A 19,214-nucleotide genomic window follows, 5' to 3' on the forward strand; every position below is an offset into this window, starting at 1 on the left:
ACAAGTAGGCAGAGAGGCAGGCAGAAAGAGAGGAGGAAGCAGCCTCCCTGCTGAGCAAAGAGCCTGATGCAGGGCTCGATCCCAGGACTCTGGGATCATGACCTGAGCTGAAGGTAAGGCTTAACCCACTGAGCCACCCAGGCACCCCTTTCTTGAAATATTTATTATAATGATGATGCCTGACATCTACTGACACTTGACTGGAATTTCTGTGTAAGTCGGGTGGGTGCGGGGGAAGCTGTCAACCACAGGCTTTGCTCAGCACTACCCTCCAGGTCTTTTGTTACTGGGCTTCAGATTTCTCATCTCTGAGAAACCTGTTTTGGGGCTAAGAATCTGCTGCTAATATTCTGGGACTTTGGTAGGTTAAGAGAACTTGAAAATTTCAACATTCATTAAGTTTGTTTTAGAGATAGTGTATTCACCCTCAGAGCAGTTATGGTTTTCTCTCTCCCAGAAAGTAGAAGACCGCTCTTTGGCTGAGGGAGCAATGGTGATTAAGCTGCTTCTTGAAAAGTTTCTAACAACCAGACTCACTTCTACTTTCAAAGTAGCTAGTAACACTAATTCCTGAGGCATTTGGTACTTCTATAATACAATTTGGACAGATTCTTAAGCTTTCCCCACTGAAAGCCTGGGAATGAGACCTTTCAAATCTGCTATATCAATTGTTCCCTCTATTTATCAGGGGCCAGCGTGTAGTTGTTAAGGTTTCCTCTTCTGTTCTCTTTACCCTTCTATGAGCTTATATTTTTAAATTTTTAAAGTTTATTTATTTTTTAAGTAATCTCTACCCTTAATGTGGGGCTCGAACCAATGACCTTCTGAGATCAAGAGTCACATGCTCTACTGACTGAGACTGCCAGGTGCCCCTGAGCTTATAATTTTTTAAAATGATAATCTCAGTCCTGTCTTACTAGGGTAGTATTAGGAAGAAGCAAAGATACATCACTGTTTTTTGTGCTTTTTTTTCACGATGGGGGGAAATCAAAGAAATAACATACAAATCAGAAGATAACTCTTACATAGCAATATAAAGTAGACAGTGTTCTGAGTGTCTCTCAGTGTTTACTGAGAGAACACAAGTAGTAGAATAACAATGAATCAGTGAACTGCATTCTGTTTATCACGAAGTTAGAGCTATCTTCAATTAGCTTTCCAGTTACTTACCGGACATTTGTAATCTCTAGCTCTTTCATGCTTCAGTGTGTGCATTATAAGGGCATATCGTCTCTGAAAAACCATTCCACATTCCCCACATTTATGGGATGCTGCTTCTTCAGTATTCTCTTTAGTATCCCTTTTTGGCTGTTTCATCTTTTTCCCTCTTTGAACTAATTTCTGGGCTACCTAATTAAGAGACAAAAAACACAATCTAAGTAAATATATTCATTTTTTAAAAAAAGATTTTATTTATTTACTTGAAAGAGAGAGAGAGCGCACACACATGCAAGCAAGAGACAGGACGAGCAGGGGAGAGGGGCAGAGGCAGAGGGAGAAGCAGAATCCCTGCTGAGCAGGAAGCCTGACGCAGGACTCAATCCCAGGACGCCAGGTGCATGACCTGAGCCGAAGGAAGACCCTTAACCAACTGAGCCACCCAGGCATCCCAATTCATTTTAATTTTTAAAGTCAAGAATCATGTTATAATATTTCAAATTAATATTATCTTATTAACATTGGTATTTATTTGGTATTAATATTGGTATTGCTTTCCTACACCTACTGCACTTCCTTCCAAAATAATTCTCATGACAGGTATTAAGTTTATGAACAGAATGCTTTTTGACTTAAAGCGAAAACCACAAAGGTAACCTCTTCATTATACCTGCTGAACTGCTGACTTCGGAATGGCCTTCCGTTTTTGCAGCTTTTTCTCCATTCCTTTGTGTAGTCGGATATACCCCCCTTCATTAACAGAACGCTGCCGAAGCCTGCTTCTGTAAGTTTCATCATCAGGGCCCAGGTCTGTCTTTGTTGTCAGTGCGATTAGATTTTCTTGCTCTTTTAAAGACTGGCCAAGGTTCTGCATTGATTCTGGAATGTCTTCAGCACAGATATCTTCAGTTGATGTGTCATTTCCCATACCATTGTTTTCTGGAGAGCTACTGATTACATTCTCTTTTGAAAGTTTGGGATGAATATTAGAAAGTGTGCTATCTTTGCTGTTTAAAGTTTCTCGTTCTGTGTCATCAATTTTTGTTGCTAAATCCACAGACTCCATTTCAGGATGGGAACCAGTTACACAGCCTGCTGGTGACAGAGTGGCTTGAGCCTCTGAAGAAACCTGGCGTTCAGGGTGTTGTCCTGGCTCTCCATTCTGCTCAGCTTCAGGCAATTCTCCATTCACCAACAATACAATTTCACAGTCCCCAAGTTCAGTAGATAATGTTGTGGTTCCCTCACTGCTAGCCACAGGAGGTGCAGTATTTCCATTGGGTTCTGGTAAGTCCTGGGTAGATGCAACCGTTTGGACCTCACCCTTCTTATACACTGTTAGTTGCTTCTCTTCCATTAGTTTATGTACACTTTCACAGATTTCTAAAACTTCCGACATGAAAAGATGGCGTGCTAAGATGGCTACATCGGCCATGCTACAGAAGTCAAAACTTAGCACAGAAGTATAGGCAAATTCCAATAAAGGAAGGAAGCTTGCCTTACAAAAACCTACATGGAACAAAAAAAAAAAAAAGGAGGGGGGTACAAAAAAGTTAAATAACCACTAAAACACTTTAGAAAAACAATTAATACATGATTATGACAATATAAAATAAAATACAAATGCAAAAAGGCAAATATGACCATTTATTCTGCAATTAAACACTCTGGACTTGTTTTGTGTTCTGGTTGTTTAATAAGCCTTGACTAACTCACTTCTATGAGCCGAGTCTCTCAATACCTAAAATAGAAAATAATATCAGACTTACTACCTCAAAGAGTTGTTGTAAGGCAGTCATTTTCAAACTGTACTCCTTAGAACCCCGGGGGTTCCTCAAATTCCCCTCAAGAAACAGCTGCTGGAGAATGGAGGGTAAAAAAAGAGAGGGAGGCAGGTGAGTAGGCAGGGTTCAACCAACCTGTCCCCTAACCTCACTTCTGTAAGTATAACTGCATATTTTAATAATATAAGTCTATATAAAAATATGATCGTGAACAAAGGGCTGTACTAACTGAAAATTTAAGAACAAGATCTAACATAGGGGTCCGCACAATTTTCCTGTAAAGAATCAGATTAATAATTACTGTAGGCCATAAGGTGTCTGTTTTAACTACTTAACTCTGCCACTGTAGCTGAAAAGAGTGGCCAAAGATATTACACACACAAATGAGCATGGCTGTATTCCAATACAACTTTATTTACAAAAAGGGAGGGAAGGGAGTCTTTCCCCTTTGGGCTACAGTTTGCCTATTCCTGGTCTAAGGAAGGAAATAATTACACACAGGAGTTATGACATTCTTATTTTATGTGAGAAGATAAACATAGTTTATTTCTAAGTTCTCAATACTTCACCTTCAAAAGCCATTAATATTCATGATTCAAAAATTGGAAGATAAAAGAGTATTAAGTCCAACTCCATCTCCACAATCAGTATGATTAAGAATCTGTACAGCTTTCAGAGCTTCTTTATACAGTTAAGCAAATAATCTTATTCCCCCTTCTTACAGTTGGTAGCATATTACATACACTGTCCTATGCCTTGCTTTTCTGGTATTACAGTTTATCTTAGAGATCTTTTACCAAAATAAAGAGGGAGAGCAACCTTTTAAAAACTCACATTTGCTCTATTTTTCAGTTTTGACTGAAGGTACATAAAATGTAGTCCATAAATGATGGACAAAGAAGGGAAGCCTTAAACTGTGAGGTATATTAATAGTCCCACTGCAAACTGAAGGCACTACACATGGACATCATCATTACGGCTAATTCAGTCATCCTAGGTAAGTTGGTAATTAAATAGGCTGAAGCCATGTTACTTTTGTTACAAAATATGACCAAGTTAATTAAGCTTGAGGTAAGTGTTTCTTTCGAAAAACAAACAAAAGCCACAAACAGAATAACATATTTTGGACTTCTACTTAGCACCTATTTAATTTCTTTAAGTTTGAAGTCATAAGAAAAAATTTCCCACAAAAGAATTAACCCTGTTCCAAGTAACACTTTAAATATGTAAAACAATTTTTTCCAAAGGCACAGTCATGTTCACTATACAACATAAAAACCCACAAGTTTTAAGTCACTCATAATTCTGCCAAGAGAAATGGCAAATAATTTCAGTATTTTTTAACTCCAGCCTTTTCACATACACATATATAGATTCTGCAAAACATTTTAATCAAAATGGACAACTTTGCAAAAAAAAGAGAAAGTTCCAGAGATCCATTACACAACAAAGTGAACAGAGTTAATACTTGAAAGTCATTAAGAGGATAAACTTTATAATGTGTGTTTACCAAAATTAAAAACAAAAAAAAGAAAAAAATGGACACAACAGTTGGTTATAGATAGTGTTAGAGAACATCATGAAAAAGATGTGCTCTCCAGCTGACCTGTGACCTGGACTCTAAGGCAAAGGCTCCTCACCCCTCCCCATCCTTGGAATGAGGGTGCCATTTGCCTTTCCTGCTCCCTGAGGCTGCTCTAAGGACATAGCTGTGAGACAGTGATGTGATATTGAAAACATCTATACTAATGTGATAGGATCTAGTTAAGGCATCTTTCTAATCTTTTAAGTTTGGTTTTGGGGAGGTTCAGAGTTCCACTCATCTTGCTGCCGCCCAAGACGAGCCTCATATATAAGTGCCCTTTGCTTGTTAAAACTGCCACCTACCAGCTTGGAATGGCCTGCCTGTTTCTTTGGTACAGGGGCCAATTTCAGATTATACCAGGGAAGCTCATGGGAGGGTTACGAACCAAAAGAAAGAAAAATTATGACAGGGATGGACTTCCACATCCAGCAATATGGCCAACTAAGGTACCCTAATTTGACCTACTTACTTTTAAAAAAGTGAGAGAGAGAGAAATATTTAAAGTATTACTTTAAATATACTTGGTACTCCAACACTGAGTGAAGGAAGTAAGAAATCCTTCCTGATTAGTCATGACTACAAACCAAGCTTAATTTGGTGGGATTTTTTGTTGAATGTATAGCAGTTTCATAGTCAAAAAATCCTCAGGCTCAGAATTTAAAGCAATCCCAGACCGGTAATGCCCTCAGCATTTTAAGAATCCAATGTTTTCTCTGTAGAAAACACTTCAACCCAGAACTCAAAACATTTCCCACAAAGTTTTAAAGAATATGAATTCATTGTGCACAGATCAAAACAAACAAACAAACACACAGCAAGGCACTATGAACAAGAGCTAGTGGAAACAAACAGCATGAATCAAATCCGCAAAGATTTTAAGTATTGCTATAATCAAATACAGAAAGTTAAGAGTGGCATATCACCAGTAAAGAGCAAAAGGTCATAAAAAGCAGCGCCCCAAAAGAGACATCTGAAAAAGAAGTAAATGGAAAAGAGGGATGCCTGGCTGGCTCAGTCAGTAGAGCATATGACTCTTAATCTCGGGTTTGTGAGTTCAAAGCCCCATGTTGGGCACAGAATTCACTTAAATAAAAATAAAAATTTAAAAAAATGGAGAAGAGACTGGAATAAAAACTCAATAAATGAATTTAACAGCAAATGAAATACAGCTAAATAATGGGTCAATTAAAATTTTCCAGGATAATCTACACAGAGATAAATACAGAAGAGAAACTAAAGGTCACAGAATATAAAGTGAGAAATGTCTATCCAATTGGAATTTCAAAAGGCAGAAGAGAGAAAATGAGGCAGAAACAAGTTTTTTTTTTAAGTTTTTTTTTTTTTTTTTTTTTTTTAGATTTTATTTATTTATTTAACACAGAGAGAGATCTCAAGTAGGCAGAGAGGTAGGCAGAGAGAGAGAGAGAGAGGGAAGCATGCTCCCTGCCGAGCAGAGAGCCGATGCGGGGCTCGATCCCAGGACCCTGAGACCATGACCGGAGTCGAAGGCAGAGGCTTTAATCCACTGAGCCACCCAGGCGCCTCCAGAAACAAGTTTTGAAGGCATACTGGCTGAGACTTTTTCTCAACTGATTAAGGATAATCTCAATTTCTGGGTTCAGGAAGTTCAACCATTTTTATGCAGGACAGTTGAAAGGCAAAGATCCTCATGCTAGATTAAGAACAAAATCCAGAAATATGATGTTTATTTATTTATTTGACAGAGATCACAAGCAGGCAGAGAGAGAGGAAGGGAAGCAGGCTCCCTGCTGAGCAGAGAGCCAAATGCGGGGGTCGATCCCAGGACCCTGGGATCATGACCTGAGCCGAATGATGTTTAAAGAGAAATGTAAAACATAAAGATACAAAAAGGCTGAAAATAAAAGATGGAAGACATGCTAGGGAAATAGTAATGAAAATATTGTTCACGTATCTAAAAAATATTTACTAAAGTAGTCAAAATAGAAAAATAAAAAAATGTTTATAACAGGAGCCAACATTAGAATGTAGAGGTAAAAATCACCAACAAAGATAAAAGAGGATCACTACCTAATCATAAAAAGATATTTTATCCTAAATCAGTAACTCGAAATTTATATGCAACTTATATGCAAACAAACATGCCTCAAGATACACAAAACAGGTGGCACCTGGGTGGCTCAGTGGGTTAAAGCCTCTGCCCTCAGCTCAGGTCATGATCCCATGGTCCTGGGATTGAGCCCTGCATCAGGCTCTCTTCTCTGCAGGAAGCCTACTTCCCCTCCTCTCTCTGCCTACTTGTGATCTCTCTGTCTGTCAAATAAATAAAATCTTAAAAAAAAAAAAAAAAAGATACACAAAACAGAAATTGAGGAAACTCAGTAATAGGCAAATTATTCACATTAATTAATATTCTAAAGCACCTCTGTCAATAACTGATAGATCAAGCACACAAAATAATCAGTAAAGAATTAACAAGCCACAATATATTGAATGTTGGTTCCAAATGAAAAGACTCACATTCTACTCATGTAAATTGAAGCTTATAAAAATAGACCATATGTAGGGTTAAAAGCAAAAAATCTACAGTACTAAAGGGAAACTTACAGCCTTGATGCTTACAACAGAAAGTCAGGAAGGCTGGGAGCTAATGAGTGAAAAGCATTATACTTAACAGTCAAAAAAAAATAGTAACGGGGCTCCTGTCTGGCTAAGTCAGCAGAGCATGTGACTCTTGATCTTATGGTTCTAAGTGTGAGTCCCACACTGGGTGTACAGTTTACTTTAAAAACTAAAGACAGTGACACTCAAATACAGTAAAAGGCAGATTAATGAAGGGAAATCAGTAAAAGAAAATAAAAGTTGTTCCCTTATTTTTTTAAACAATTTTTTATTTTTTAAGGATTTTATTTACTTATTTTAGAGGGAGAAGGAGCACATGCAAGCAGGTGAGGGGCAAAAGGGGACAGAGAGGGACAAGCAAACTCTGAACTGAGCATGAAGCCCAACTTGGGGGTTGCTCTCATGACTTGAGATCATGACCTGAGCCAAAATCAAGAGGCCACTGCTTAACTTGACTGAGCCACCCAGGTGACCCAACAGCTATTCTTTGAACGGTGTGTCAAGAAGAATTAGTCAGAACTTGGTAAGAGGCAAAAAAAGATTACCAGGTACTAAGAGCAGTGTTGAAGATGCACCACTGATTTAATGCTATTGACTAGACTATTTTACACCTCTGTAAAAAGTAACTTACAGAAAAATGATAAAAACGCAAATGAGGGGATGGCTCAATAGGTTGATGTTCAGCTTTTGGTTTTGGTCAGGTCATTATCTCAGGGTTGTGAGACGGAGCCCTGCATTAGGCTCCAAGCTTAGCAGGGAGTCTGGTTGAGATTTTCCATCTCCCTCTCCCTCTGTCCTCCCCTCCTCCAATTTTTCGCCTGCTCGCTCTCTCTCAAAATAAATAAATCTTAAAGAAAGAAACAAAGTTTGAGTAACTCTCTAACCATTAAATATGCCAGACAAGTAGTTAAAAATCTTCCCTCCAACTCCAGCAAAAGCCCAGGCAATTTTAGCCACCATTCTACCAAACATTCAAGAAAAAATAATGCTAATCCACAGTATATTTCAGAGTATCTAAAAATTGGAGGGAGCATACATTTTATAAGACTAGACCAACTCAGAGTGCCTGGGTGGCTCAGTCGTTGGGCAGCTGCCTTCAGCTCCACTCATGAAGCCAAGGTCCTGGGATCGAGTCTCACATTGGGCTTCCTGCATGGCAGGAAGTCTGCTTCTCCCTCTGACCCTCCCTGCTCTTATGCTCTCTTGTTCATTCTCTCTCAAATAAAATTATTAAAATCTTAAAAAAAAAAAAAAAGACTAGAGCAACTCAGATATCAAAATATGAAACTGTGAGAAAGAAGAATTACTTGTGAATATACGTGCAAGTATTCTAGAGGACATTAGCAAACCAAACAGCAATTTATACAAAAGCTGGTAATAATATGACCGACCCGGATTTATTTCAAGAACAAAAAAACTGGCTTAACAGAAAATCCATGTAATTTCCTACATTAACAGAAGGGTAAGAATACAGGCAGTTTCAATAAATACAGAAAAAATACGTGGTAAGTCAATACTGCTGGAGGAGGTCATCAAAAAGATTTGACTTCCAGCTGACCCTCGAGCTGGATGGACCCAGACAAGTGGAGGACTCCACCACTCCCCTGTTTCTGAAATGTGTTTCACTTGCCTTCTCTGTTCCCAGAAGTTGCCCCCAAAATACATCTTTGAGATAGAAACTTGGTATTGAGGCCCTCTGGGCTGGGTACCTGACTGAACCCACTTAAGGCCTCCTGAGTACATGACAGAACACTGTTAAGGCCTCTATATAAACTTCTAAGATTCTGCACAGAGATCTACTCATCCTGCAGCTGCCCCAGACAATCCTCATAAGTACTGGCTCCCTGTGCAGATTATACCTGGGAACCTCCTCAGAGAATTACAAACCAGCACCCATTTTAGAGGGAATATCCTTAATGTTAAAACGGTAAAGGGTTATCTATTTAAAACATTTACCAAGTCATATACTTTGTGGTAAAAAAGCACCTTCTTTAGAAATGGAAATGAGATAAGTAAACCCCCTATCATTTCTATTCAATTGGGTTTTTTGAGGTCCTGGACAGCACTTTAAAGCAAGAAAAAAGTTTTCAAAATACAAAACCTGGAAAGGTAGAAACAAAACCAACACTATTGGCAGATAATTTATTTCTTTATATGGAAAATTCCGAAGAATCTATAGGTAAATGACTGAATGACTAAGAGAATTTAGCAGAATTAAGAGAATTTAGCAGTATTACTATATACAAAATATACAACCAAAATAAATCTGAAATTATATAATTTTAAGAAAGAAATACAATAGTTTCAAAACATATAAAGTATCTTGGAGTAATCCTACAAAAGGTGTTTGAGATTGTTAGGGATAACTCTAAAACTTTATTAATTCAATGTAATCTCTATCAAAATACACTATTCGGTGTATAAACTGACAAGCTGCTTTTAGTTTTTATGGAGCAAAGGGTTATGAAACGAAGACCCACCTGAATAATAAATGTGGGAGACTCCCCTTACTATTGTAAAGGTAACGTAATTAAGACAAGTGAAAATAGCGTATGGAAAGACAACCGATAGACTAGAAGAAAGCCTAGAATCAGCACCAAACTCCTGGGACTGTTTTGTTAAGAGAATCTGAATGGTGAACTGACAAGGAGGATGGCGTCTTCACTAGAGGGCTCTGAGAGAAGCGATGATTAAAACGGGAAAAAAATGAAATCAAACACCTATTTCACACCAACAAAAATAAACTGCAAACAGATTAAAACTTAAATATGAAAGAAAAACTATGAAAATTTTAAGAAGAAAATCTATGAACATGTCTTTATGACAGTACAGAAAAATTTTTTACAAGCATAAGCAAAGGAAAACACAAATTAATTCAACTACATTAATTGGGTAATTTAAAAAGATGTACATTTTATCTTTTTATACTGTACATGTTTTATATTCCTTGCCTAATATTAAACAAAATAAAAACCATCTATTTTGCCTATTGAATTACATTATATTTGCTGCACAATATATAAAAATAAGCATCTAGGATGAAAAACAAATGAGGTATTTCATTGGAATTTTACGATGCTGTATTGCAGTTAATTGGGGCAAACACTTCATTTGCTAAGCTGCTGAGAAACTGAAAAAGAACACTTCATATACCTCTCTTCCTGCTTAAGATGCATAAAAGACAGGGGAAAAAAATCCCAAAGCTAACTTTTTTCAAAAGACTACATCTGTGATGAGTTTTATTATTCAGATGGCCCAGTATAAGACATTTTCTCCTAAGTCATCGAACCCAGAAAAAGGAAAATATCGCTAATCTAAAATGTAATGCAATTCTATGATCCATGAAAAGCTTTGCTCACCATTGTATCCCCAGAGCCTAGGCTGGTTCCTCACACACAGCAGATGCTTAATAAGTATTTTTTTTTAAATAATTAAACATAGTTACAGAAAAGAAAAAAATACACATTATTTGTCTTCCCAGAATAAGTGATTTTTAAAAGCATGAGTAGGGGTGCCTGGCTGGCTCTGTGGATATAGCATGCAACCCTTAGTCTTGGGGTCATAAGTTTGAGCTCCATATTGGGTGTGAAGTCTACTTTAAATATATATTTAATGTATATATATATATATATTTAAATATAAAAAAATATATATATACATGTATGTATATGTGTATGTATGTATGTATATATATATATATATATATGGTAAGAAAGGACCAGTGGGTTAACTAAGTTAAGTATTTATATACCTGGATAAAGTCACTTTTTTGTTTTGGAAAAGGAAAATAATATTTTACACAGTGATGTCAGTAATTCAGTAATCAGGAGTTACAGTAAGTTAATATTATGAAAAAATGTATAAATAAGGTTACCTATTTTAATTCTTCCTAAATTTTCATTTGTTGACTCCTAAGCCAATATATAAGTTCTAGTGGGCCAAAAGAAAGTCAAATTATTCATTTACAATAACAATAAAAGCAAAGAAAAAAGCCACACCTAGAATTTTGATTAATGTATATTAACAGCTTGATTATTCAAACTAATGAATTCTAATAATCTTTAAAAATGAGAAAAAACAGACTTACAAAGGTGCTCTACTATTACATGTTCCACAACATAAGATACAGGAGGTTAATTCTTTTAACAGTCAATTTTTAAATAACATATTCACTTAGTGTAATGTAACACTGATGCAGTTATGGATCTCTCTCAAACTGTTTTTAGCTATGTTAATCTCAGAAATTTTTCTACTGCTACATTTGTCTCACCAAAGAGGTAGTGATAGAAAATGACAGCCTTTTCTATAACCCTACCTTGGAAACTTTGCTAAAAATAAAGACTTTTTAAATTCAGCTTAGTGTACTACTATAGGTGGGCTTCTCCCACTGCAGCATAAATCCTGAGTTTCTAAGACACACACACACCCACCCACACACCTTCTTCCAGTAGGTACTTACACACACACACACACACGCCCCTTCTTCCAGTAGGTACTTACACACACACACACACACACACACACCCCACTTCTTCCAGTAGGTACTTATAAACAAAAGCAAGAGTATTAGAAAATTCTTACCAGAAAGATCCACCACTGCCTCATGACTGGAAACAGCTCCTTTCTCAATAAAAAGATCTCGAAAATATTCACTATTAGCTGACAAAACAGATTTATGAGCTTTGTACTCTTCTCCCTCAATTAACAAAGTAACATCACAGAACTGGTTGGAGAGTCTCTGTTCGTTGAGCTGTTTTAAGACAGCCTGACAATGTTTTGGAGAAGAACGTTTCACCACTCCTTTGGTGTCAACCTATCAAAGTAAGTTTAAGACCAAGAGTTGTATTATATATCATTTGTATCTCTACCTTTAACAGAATTTAAAACATGACATGTTATTCACTTTTAAAGACTCCATTAATTAATATGAAGAAAAGAGTGAGATGTTCTTTATTATCTATATATTTAAATAAAAATTAAATATTTATTCTCTATATATTCAAATATCTATATATTTAAAAATATTTATTATCTATATATTTAAATAGGTCATTCTCACTATTTTCTGCTGTGTTCATTCTACTTGACCCAGTGGAAACCTGCATCTCACTTCTTGCTGCCTTTTCTTACCAGTCAGAAACTTCATGATGTATAAAGTAATTGCAGGTAAAAAAGAAAGGCCTAGCCAGTTTAATTTTACCTTGTTTCACGACCTAGAGACTGCTTCCAGAAATGTATTCTGTCTACCTGTACCAATATACCATTTAAAAAGACAGGAAGAATGATTAACAACAAACCAAGGAACTTCTGAAGAGAAGAAACAACAGGAATATTTGATTAATGAAAAAGCAGTATTAGCATACTTTTAGTGTATGTAACAAGAGAGTGCATTACCCGAGACATTAAGTGCATTACTTAAATTTCCAACCTCAGTGCCATAGGTCAAGCCATTTCAGTAGTTTAAGAAAAAAATTTACCAAGACTATAAATACTAATATATTACAGATGTTAAAGGTAGATGGAAATTTCCACTTACAAAAACAAGTTCATGTTTCGATACTGGCTTCTTTTTTGCAGGCTTGGAGGCTGTAGTTGGAGGTGAAGTAAAATTGCTCAGATCATCTTCTGATTCATTACTTTCTTCTCCAGATTCAAGATCTAGTCCCAATTCTTCCAGCATTTCTGAAGTATCTGATATTGGACGGGAGCGATCTAGTTTCTCCTGGCATTTGCTACACTGTTTAATGTAATCTTTCACTTGCTTTAATATACCTATAATAAATATAAGAATAAAAAGTCAAATTTAATGCTGTTCTCATTTGAAAATTGAAAATTATTTATTGTCAGTTAATCTGTGTACTGATATATGTTTGAGTGCATACGTCCAGACACACACATGTCCCATAAAGTATGTAAAAGTGATTTTTTTAGGACATAAAGTACATTTTTTTCATAGATGTAAGGTTATAAATGATGGTTTGTTTCTATGCTTATTTTTGTTTATTCCTAGTTATTCACTTCCCCACTGTAAAAGATGATTACGTAACAGTGCCCATTTCCATGTGCAACTCATTCATGCTAAAGAACTACATGAAAATGCCAATATAACCTTCATGAACAGTAATATAATGTGGTTACCTCTCCACCCTACTAACATCAGGCCTGACCATGCAATTTGCTTTGGTCAATGGAATATGGATAAATATAATGTGTGCCACATCTCAGAAGCTTTAAAAGGCACAGTTTCCCTCCAGGGCTCTGATCTTTGTCTCCTCTCTCAAATGACGGCATTTTCCAGATAAATGCCATCCTTTAGAGCCCAAATTGACAGAGCCTGAAAAAGACAGGTGGAGTCAACTGCAACCTGAACTACAACCACAACTTGTGAGGAAAGTATAAAATTAATCTCATTTTTGAAAGCTATGAGATTTTAGGGCTGTATGAAAAAACAGCATAAACAATCTAACAAAAGTTAGATTGTATACAGACCACTCACAAAACCCTATTCTGAATTTCAACTTCTAGCTCAGCATGTTGGGGTAGGGGTAAGGAGCAGGGAGGAACACCACTTGTAAAATAAGACCAATTAATTTCCATCCTACAAATGAGAAAATGAAGCTCTAGGAGGTTAAGAAACGTGTCCAAAGTCAAATGCTAAACTAAATTGCACAACCAGGCCTCCAAAATCCCTATGATTTTCAGTATATTATGCTAATTTACATAGGAAGACATTTGTCCATCACTATGACAGAAAATTCTCTTCCTCACAATCCCAAGTAAAACGTAAATGAAAGGCTCATTAATAAGCTAAAATGATATAGACAGTGAATTCCTGAAAAGAAGTTCAAGATGTCAAATTGACATCTTGGTTCCTTGTACTTTCAACCTTCAGATAATATTCAAGCAATATTTCTCAAATTGTATTATGTCCCAGGGCACCTGGATGGCTCAGTTAGTTACGTGGCTGCCTTTGGGTCAGGTCATGATCTCAGCATCCTGGAATTGAGCCCCATATCGGGCTCCCTACTTGGCAGGGAGTCTGCTTCTCCCTCCCGCTCTCCCTGCTTATGAGAGCTCAATCTCTGTCAAATAAATAAATAAAATCTTAAAAAAAAAAAAAAGTCCCATACTTACTTAAAAATATACACTGGACTAATAAATTCAGAAAATTATACTCTCATTTTACATGCACATAATAGGTATTATCATATTCAAACCTCGGAGAGTTCTATAGTGAAAAATATGTTTAATAAGAATTTGCTGGGGCGCCTGGGTGGCTCAGTGGGTTAAGCCGCTGCCTTCGGCTCAGGTCATGATCTCAGGGTCCTGGGATCGAGTCCCGCATCGGGCTCTCTGCTCAGCGGGGAGCCTGCTTCCCCCTCTCTCTCTGCCTGCCTCTCTGCCTACTTGTGATCTCTCTCTGTCAAATAAATAAATAAAATCTTTAAAAAAAAAAAAAAAGAATTTGCCAAATGTATTCGTTTAAAGACCCCCTTCCCCCAACCCAAAACATAACAGGAAATAATGGGGTAGGGTTAAATAAAACTTCCATAAAAAGTGAATTTGCATGTGCACATTTGCATGAGGACAATATACATTCCAACGTCTGAAAATGCTTAAGTCTATACTAGTATGAGGTATGTAGCGAGCAGATTAAAAAAAGTGATGAAAAGTCTAGAGGGATATATATATATTTTACATACAATTAAGAGTAAATGGAGGAGCGCCTGGGTGGCTCAGTGGGTTAAAGCCTCTGCCTTCATCTCAGGTCATGATTCTAGGGTCCTAGGATTGAACCCCACATGGAGCTCTCTGCTCATCAAGGAGCCTGCTTCCCCCTCTCTCTCTGCCCGCTGCTCTGCCTACTTATGATCTCTCTGTCAAATAAATAAATAAAATATAAAAAAAAAAGAATAGAAGACATGTAAGAGAATATATCTATTTTTTAAGATTTTATTTATTTGTGGGGCGCCTGGGTGGCTCAGTGGGTTAAGCCGCTGCCTTCGGCTCAGGTCATGATCTCAGGGTCCTGGGATCGAGTCCCACATCGGGCTCTCTGCTCGGCAGGGAGCCTGCTGCCTTCTCTCTCTCTCTGCCTGCCTCTCAGTGTACTTGTAATTTCTCTCTGTCAAATAAATAAATAAAATCTTTAAAAAAAAAAAAAAAAAAAAAAAGATTTTATTTATTTGTGAGAGAGAGAAAGAGAGACCGCATGTACCCACGTACAGGCCATGGGGCTGAGGGGGAGGAAAAGGGACAAGCAGACTCAGCATTGAGCAAGAAGCCTGATGTAGGGCTCGATCCCAAAAATCTGAGCTTGTGACATGAGCCAAAATCAAGAGTTGGAAACTTAACTGACTGAGCCACCTAAGCTTCCTGAGAATATGTATTTCAAAGTAAAAAACAAAAAACGTGGAAATTTCCATGTTCACAATGAACAAAGAAGGCATTTTTTTCCCTAATTAATTTTGTCTGTATTTCCAAACATTTTATGATTCTACACAGTTCAATATATTCTGTATACAGCATAAGTCTGATTACACTATAAACTGGTTGAGTTCAAATGGTATCGGAGAAACTACAAATGAAGCATTTGAAAAGGATGAAAATAATAAAATCTGCAGGAAAAAATTATTAATTATGATAGTCTAACAATTGTCGAAAGGGACCCGGTATGTTTCAAATCCTTTCATCTGAGTGTTAGTGTTTTGATGGGATCATCTTTTTTTTTTTTTTTTTTAAGATTTTATTTATTTATTTGACAGAGAGAGATCATAAGTAGGCAGAGAGGCAGGCAGAGAGAGAGAGAGGGAAGCAGGCTCCCTGCCGAGCAGAGAGCCCGATGCGGGACTCGATCCCAGGACCCTGAGATCACGACCTGAGCCGAAGGCAGAGGCTTAACCCACTGAGCCACCCAGGCGCCCATTGATGGGATCATCTTAAAGTTATCTTTACAGATTCTGAAACCTGACCTCTTTAGTTAATCCAGAATTGATTAAGCTGAAAGACTGACTCAGGTTAACCACTAAAAGGCATCAAGGTATAAATGTAGTTAATTTACTACATTACTGCAAAGGGTTGAAACTACTTATGCAACAAAATCTGAATCCACTAACTAGCTCTGTGACCATGGCCAAGTTGCTAAACCTCTCTATGCCTTTGTGTCATCAGCTGTAAAATGGGATAACAATAAGGTGCTGCTGTGATTGTTAATATTTATAAAACTCTTTGAACAATATATGACACATAGTTACTATATAAGTATTTGTTAAATACAGTAATAATCACTGATCAACCTCTATGGTACTAAAAAACAAAACAAAAAACAAAACAAAAACCGAAAACCCACATAAAACACCAAGTTACCATTAAAAGATTCTTCACTGACCACAGAATAAAAACAAAACAAAACAAAACAAAAACAAAACAAAACAAAACAAAAAAACCACACCAAAAAAACAAAGATGAAAGACCTTAGTGGGTAGTTGTCTAATAAAACAACTTGAGAAACAGTTTCTTTAGAGCAGGTTTCTCAACCTCAGCAGTGTTGACATTTTGGGCCAAGATCATTCTTGTTGGTTGTGGGGAGGGGTGCAAAGGTCTGTGCTGTCCATTCTTACTCTAGAAAGTTTAGAAGCATTCCTGACCTCTCCTCAACTACATGTCAACAGCAACACCTCAACCACCACCACCATCACCCCCACTTATGACAACCAAAATTGTCTCCAGACACAGCCAGACGTCCCCTGAGAGGCAAAATCGTCCCTGGGTTGAGAACCAATGCATTAGAGATCTATTTGCCTGAACAATCTGCTCCTGTTAGCTGTTCAAGAACCTCCTTCCCTGTCAGTTTTGGATACAGTGACCACCCCCAGTTCGGGGGCTCCCACTTCTAGCTCCATACGTTTTAGTTCTTCCTTCTTTGTTTTCTTCAAAAAGGTTACAATGGCTAGTTATACCTAATATTTACAAAGACCCAGTTTTGGGTGGGTTTTCTAGAGATTACAACCTCCTCTTCTAGGCTAAATAACAGTGGAATCCATTTATCCCATAGTTTAAACAAAAATAATGCTTTTGGAAGCATTTCACTGTAAATTCCCTACCCATCCGCATCTGACTGAGGCAAGGGAGAGAATCATTTATTTTGAAACTGCACCACATAATTCAATACAGGATAAAATAAGAGGATGTGTTTGCGGCGGGGGGGGGTGGGAGGGGGGCAAGAATATTTATTAACATTTTACATCCCAAAATGTGCTGTATGTAAATGTCAGGCACTCTCCTTCTCTCTCAAGTTTTTCAACTATGCTCAAAGGAGGAAAATTGCTACAAACCTGCCTGAGCACTAGAATATAACTTATGATGGCAGCATTCCGAAAAAGCAAAATATATAATGAATCTCAGTAAACTGTCCTTGATACAACTTCTGGGGGAATGACTCTGGATAGTTCTTTTTTTGGCACCTACATTGATCAAATCTTAAGCTTTCAGATAAACAGATACAACTATGGCTCTGGAATATGTATATTTTGAGTGGAAACAAGTAAACAACCCAAGTGTTCATGTATTAAATATCAAAATGAAGAGCTATTAAAAAAAACTTTTTAAAATGAAAATCTAATAATGGGAGGCAAACTTCTCTGATGCTTATTATGAATTCTTATTATTTTTTTCTTTTTTAAAAGTAAATTATGCCCAATGTGTGGTCTGAACTCATGATCCTGCGATCAAGAGTCCAATGCTCTATGGACTGAACCAGGTAGGTTCTCTAAATTCTTATTTTAAAGGAAGAAATACTAAAATAATAAGTAACGAGATCATCAAATAACGAAAACTCATTAATGTTAAAATAGCATTTTATGAAAAATCACTATTTTCCCAAACAAAACAAAATTAGTAAGAAAAGGGGTACTACTTTACATTTTTGAAAATCTTCTTAATGTGTGGCTCAACAGAAGACAGATCATCATATTTGCTTCTGCATTCAATTTAATACCATATATCATATGTCATGGAGCCTCTGGAAAACTCCACTGTATACCTGGGAGACAATGAGTAAAAAAGGCAAATAATGCCTTAGAATTATCATTAAAATAATTGACTTTGTGGATCCTCTGAAAGGATCTCAGGGCCTCCCTTGCCAGGGGTTTAGTACCATAAGTACTGTACTTCAAGAATAGCTACCTAGTTGCTTAAGGACTTTTAATTTTACAAATGTATACAAATAACAAATGTATCTCTTTCATTTTTCAATTAAACGTAAACATGGTCTCAGTTTTTTTGCCTAAGACACTGCACACCAAAAACCAAACAACCGCTGCCGCCCCACCAAACTTCATTCGCTATCATTCAAAGATAACAAATTCAGGGAAGGGCATTTTTTTTTAAAAGATTTTATTTATTTAAGAGAGAGAGAGAGTGGGCGACAGAGAACAAGCACAGGGAGCTGCAGAGGAAGAGAGAGAAGCAGGGAGCCAGATGCTGGACTCCATCCTAGGACCCCAAGATCATGACCTGATTGAAAGGCATATGCTTAATGGACTAAGCCACCCAGAGGTCCTGGGAAGTAAAATTATTAATACTAAACTCTTACAGCACCATATTAACAGTGGTTAAGAGTGTGAAATTACAAAGGTAACTGCAGGACCTCTGACATATAACCTCCTGGTGCTTTCAGTTTTCTCACCTGTAAAATAGAGCTATAAATGTTTCCACCTTACAAGGTTTTATCAAGAGTAAATGAGTGAAAAACAAACTAAGAGCGCAGAGCTACACCTGATATAAAAATCTGATCAAGCTTACTTTAAGCTGTAATTGTCATTTTTAAAAAAAATATTTTATTTACTTATTTGACAAAGCGAGTGAGATCACAAGTAGGCAGAGAGGCAGGCAGAGAGGTGGGGAAGCAGGCTTCCCGCGGAGCAGAGAGCCCGACGTGGGGCTCGATCCCAGGACCCTGAGATCATGACCCGAGCCGAAGGCAGAGGCTCAACCCACTGCGCCACCCAGGTGCCCCTATAACTGTCATTTTTAACATGTCATAAAGTATTTAAAAAAATTTTTTTTTCAAGTGGTTTCTACAATCC

At 37.1% G+C, this 19,214-nt stretch overlaps 1 protein-coding gene across 1 annotated transcript in view; it reads right to left on the reverse strand.

Annotated features, from left to right (window-relative positions):
* The window catches only part of ZBTB11 (zinc finger and BTB domain containing 11), a 31,074-nt gene that overhangs the window by 9,892 nt on the left and 1,968 nt on the right, over positions 1–19,214 (reverse strand). The window contains exons 2-5 of the mRNA XM_004771976.3: positions 12,665–12,900; positions 11,710–11,941; positions 1,829–2,667; positions 1,171–1,350 (exon numbers count right to left, since the gene is read on the reverse strand). Of these exons, the coding sequence (XP_004772033.1) occupies positions 1,171–1,350; positions 1,829–2,667; positions 11,710–11,941; positions 12,665–12,900 (1,487 nt within the window). The remainder of the gene's footprint in view (positions 1–1,170; positions 1,351–1,828; positions 2,668–11,709; positions 11,942–12,664; positions 12,901–19,214) is intronic.

The sequence above is a fragment of the Mustela putorius genome, unplaced genomic scaffold (genome assembly GCF_011764305.1).
Source record: "Mustela putorius furo isolate JIRA1106 unplaced genomic scaffold, ASM1176430v1.1 tig00003834_pilon_pilon_pilon, whole genome shotgun sequence".
Lineage (NCBI taxonomy): Eukaryota > Metazoa > Chordata > Mammalia > Carnivora > Mustelidae > Mustela > Mustela putorius.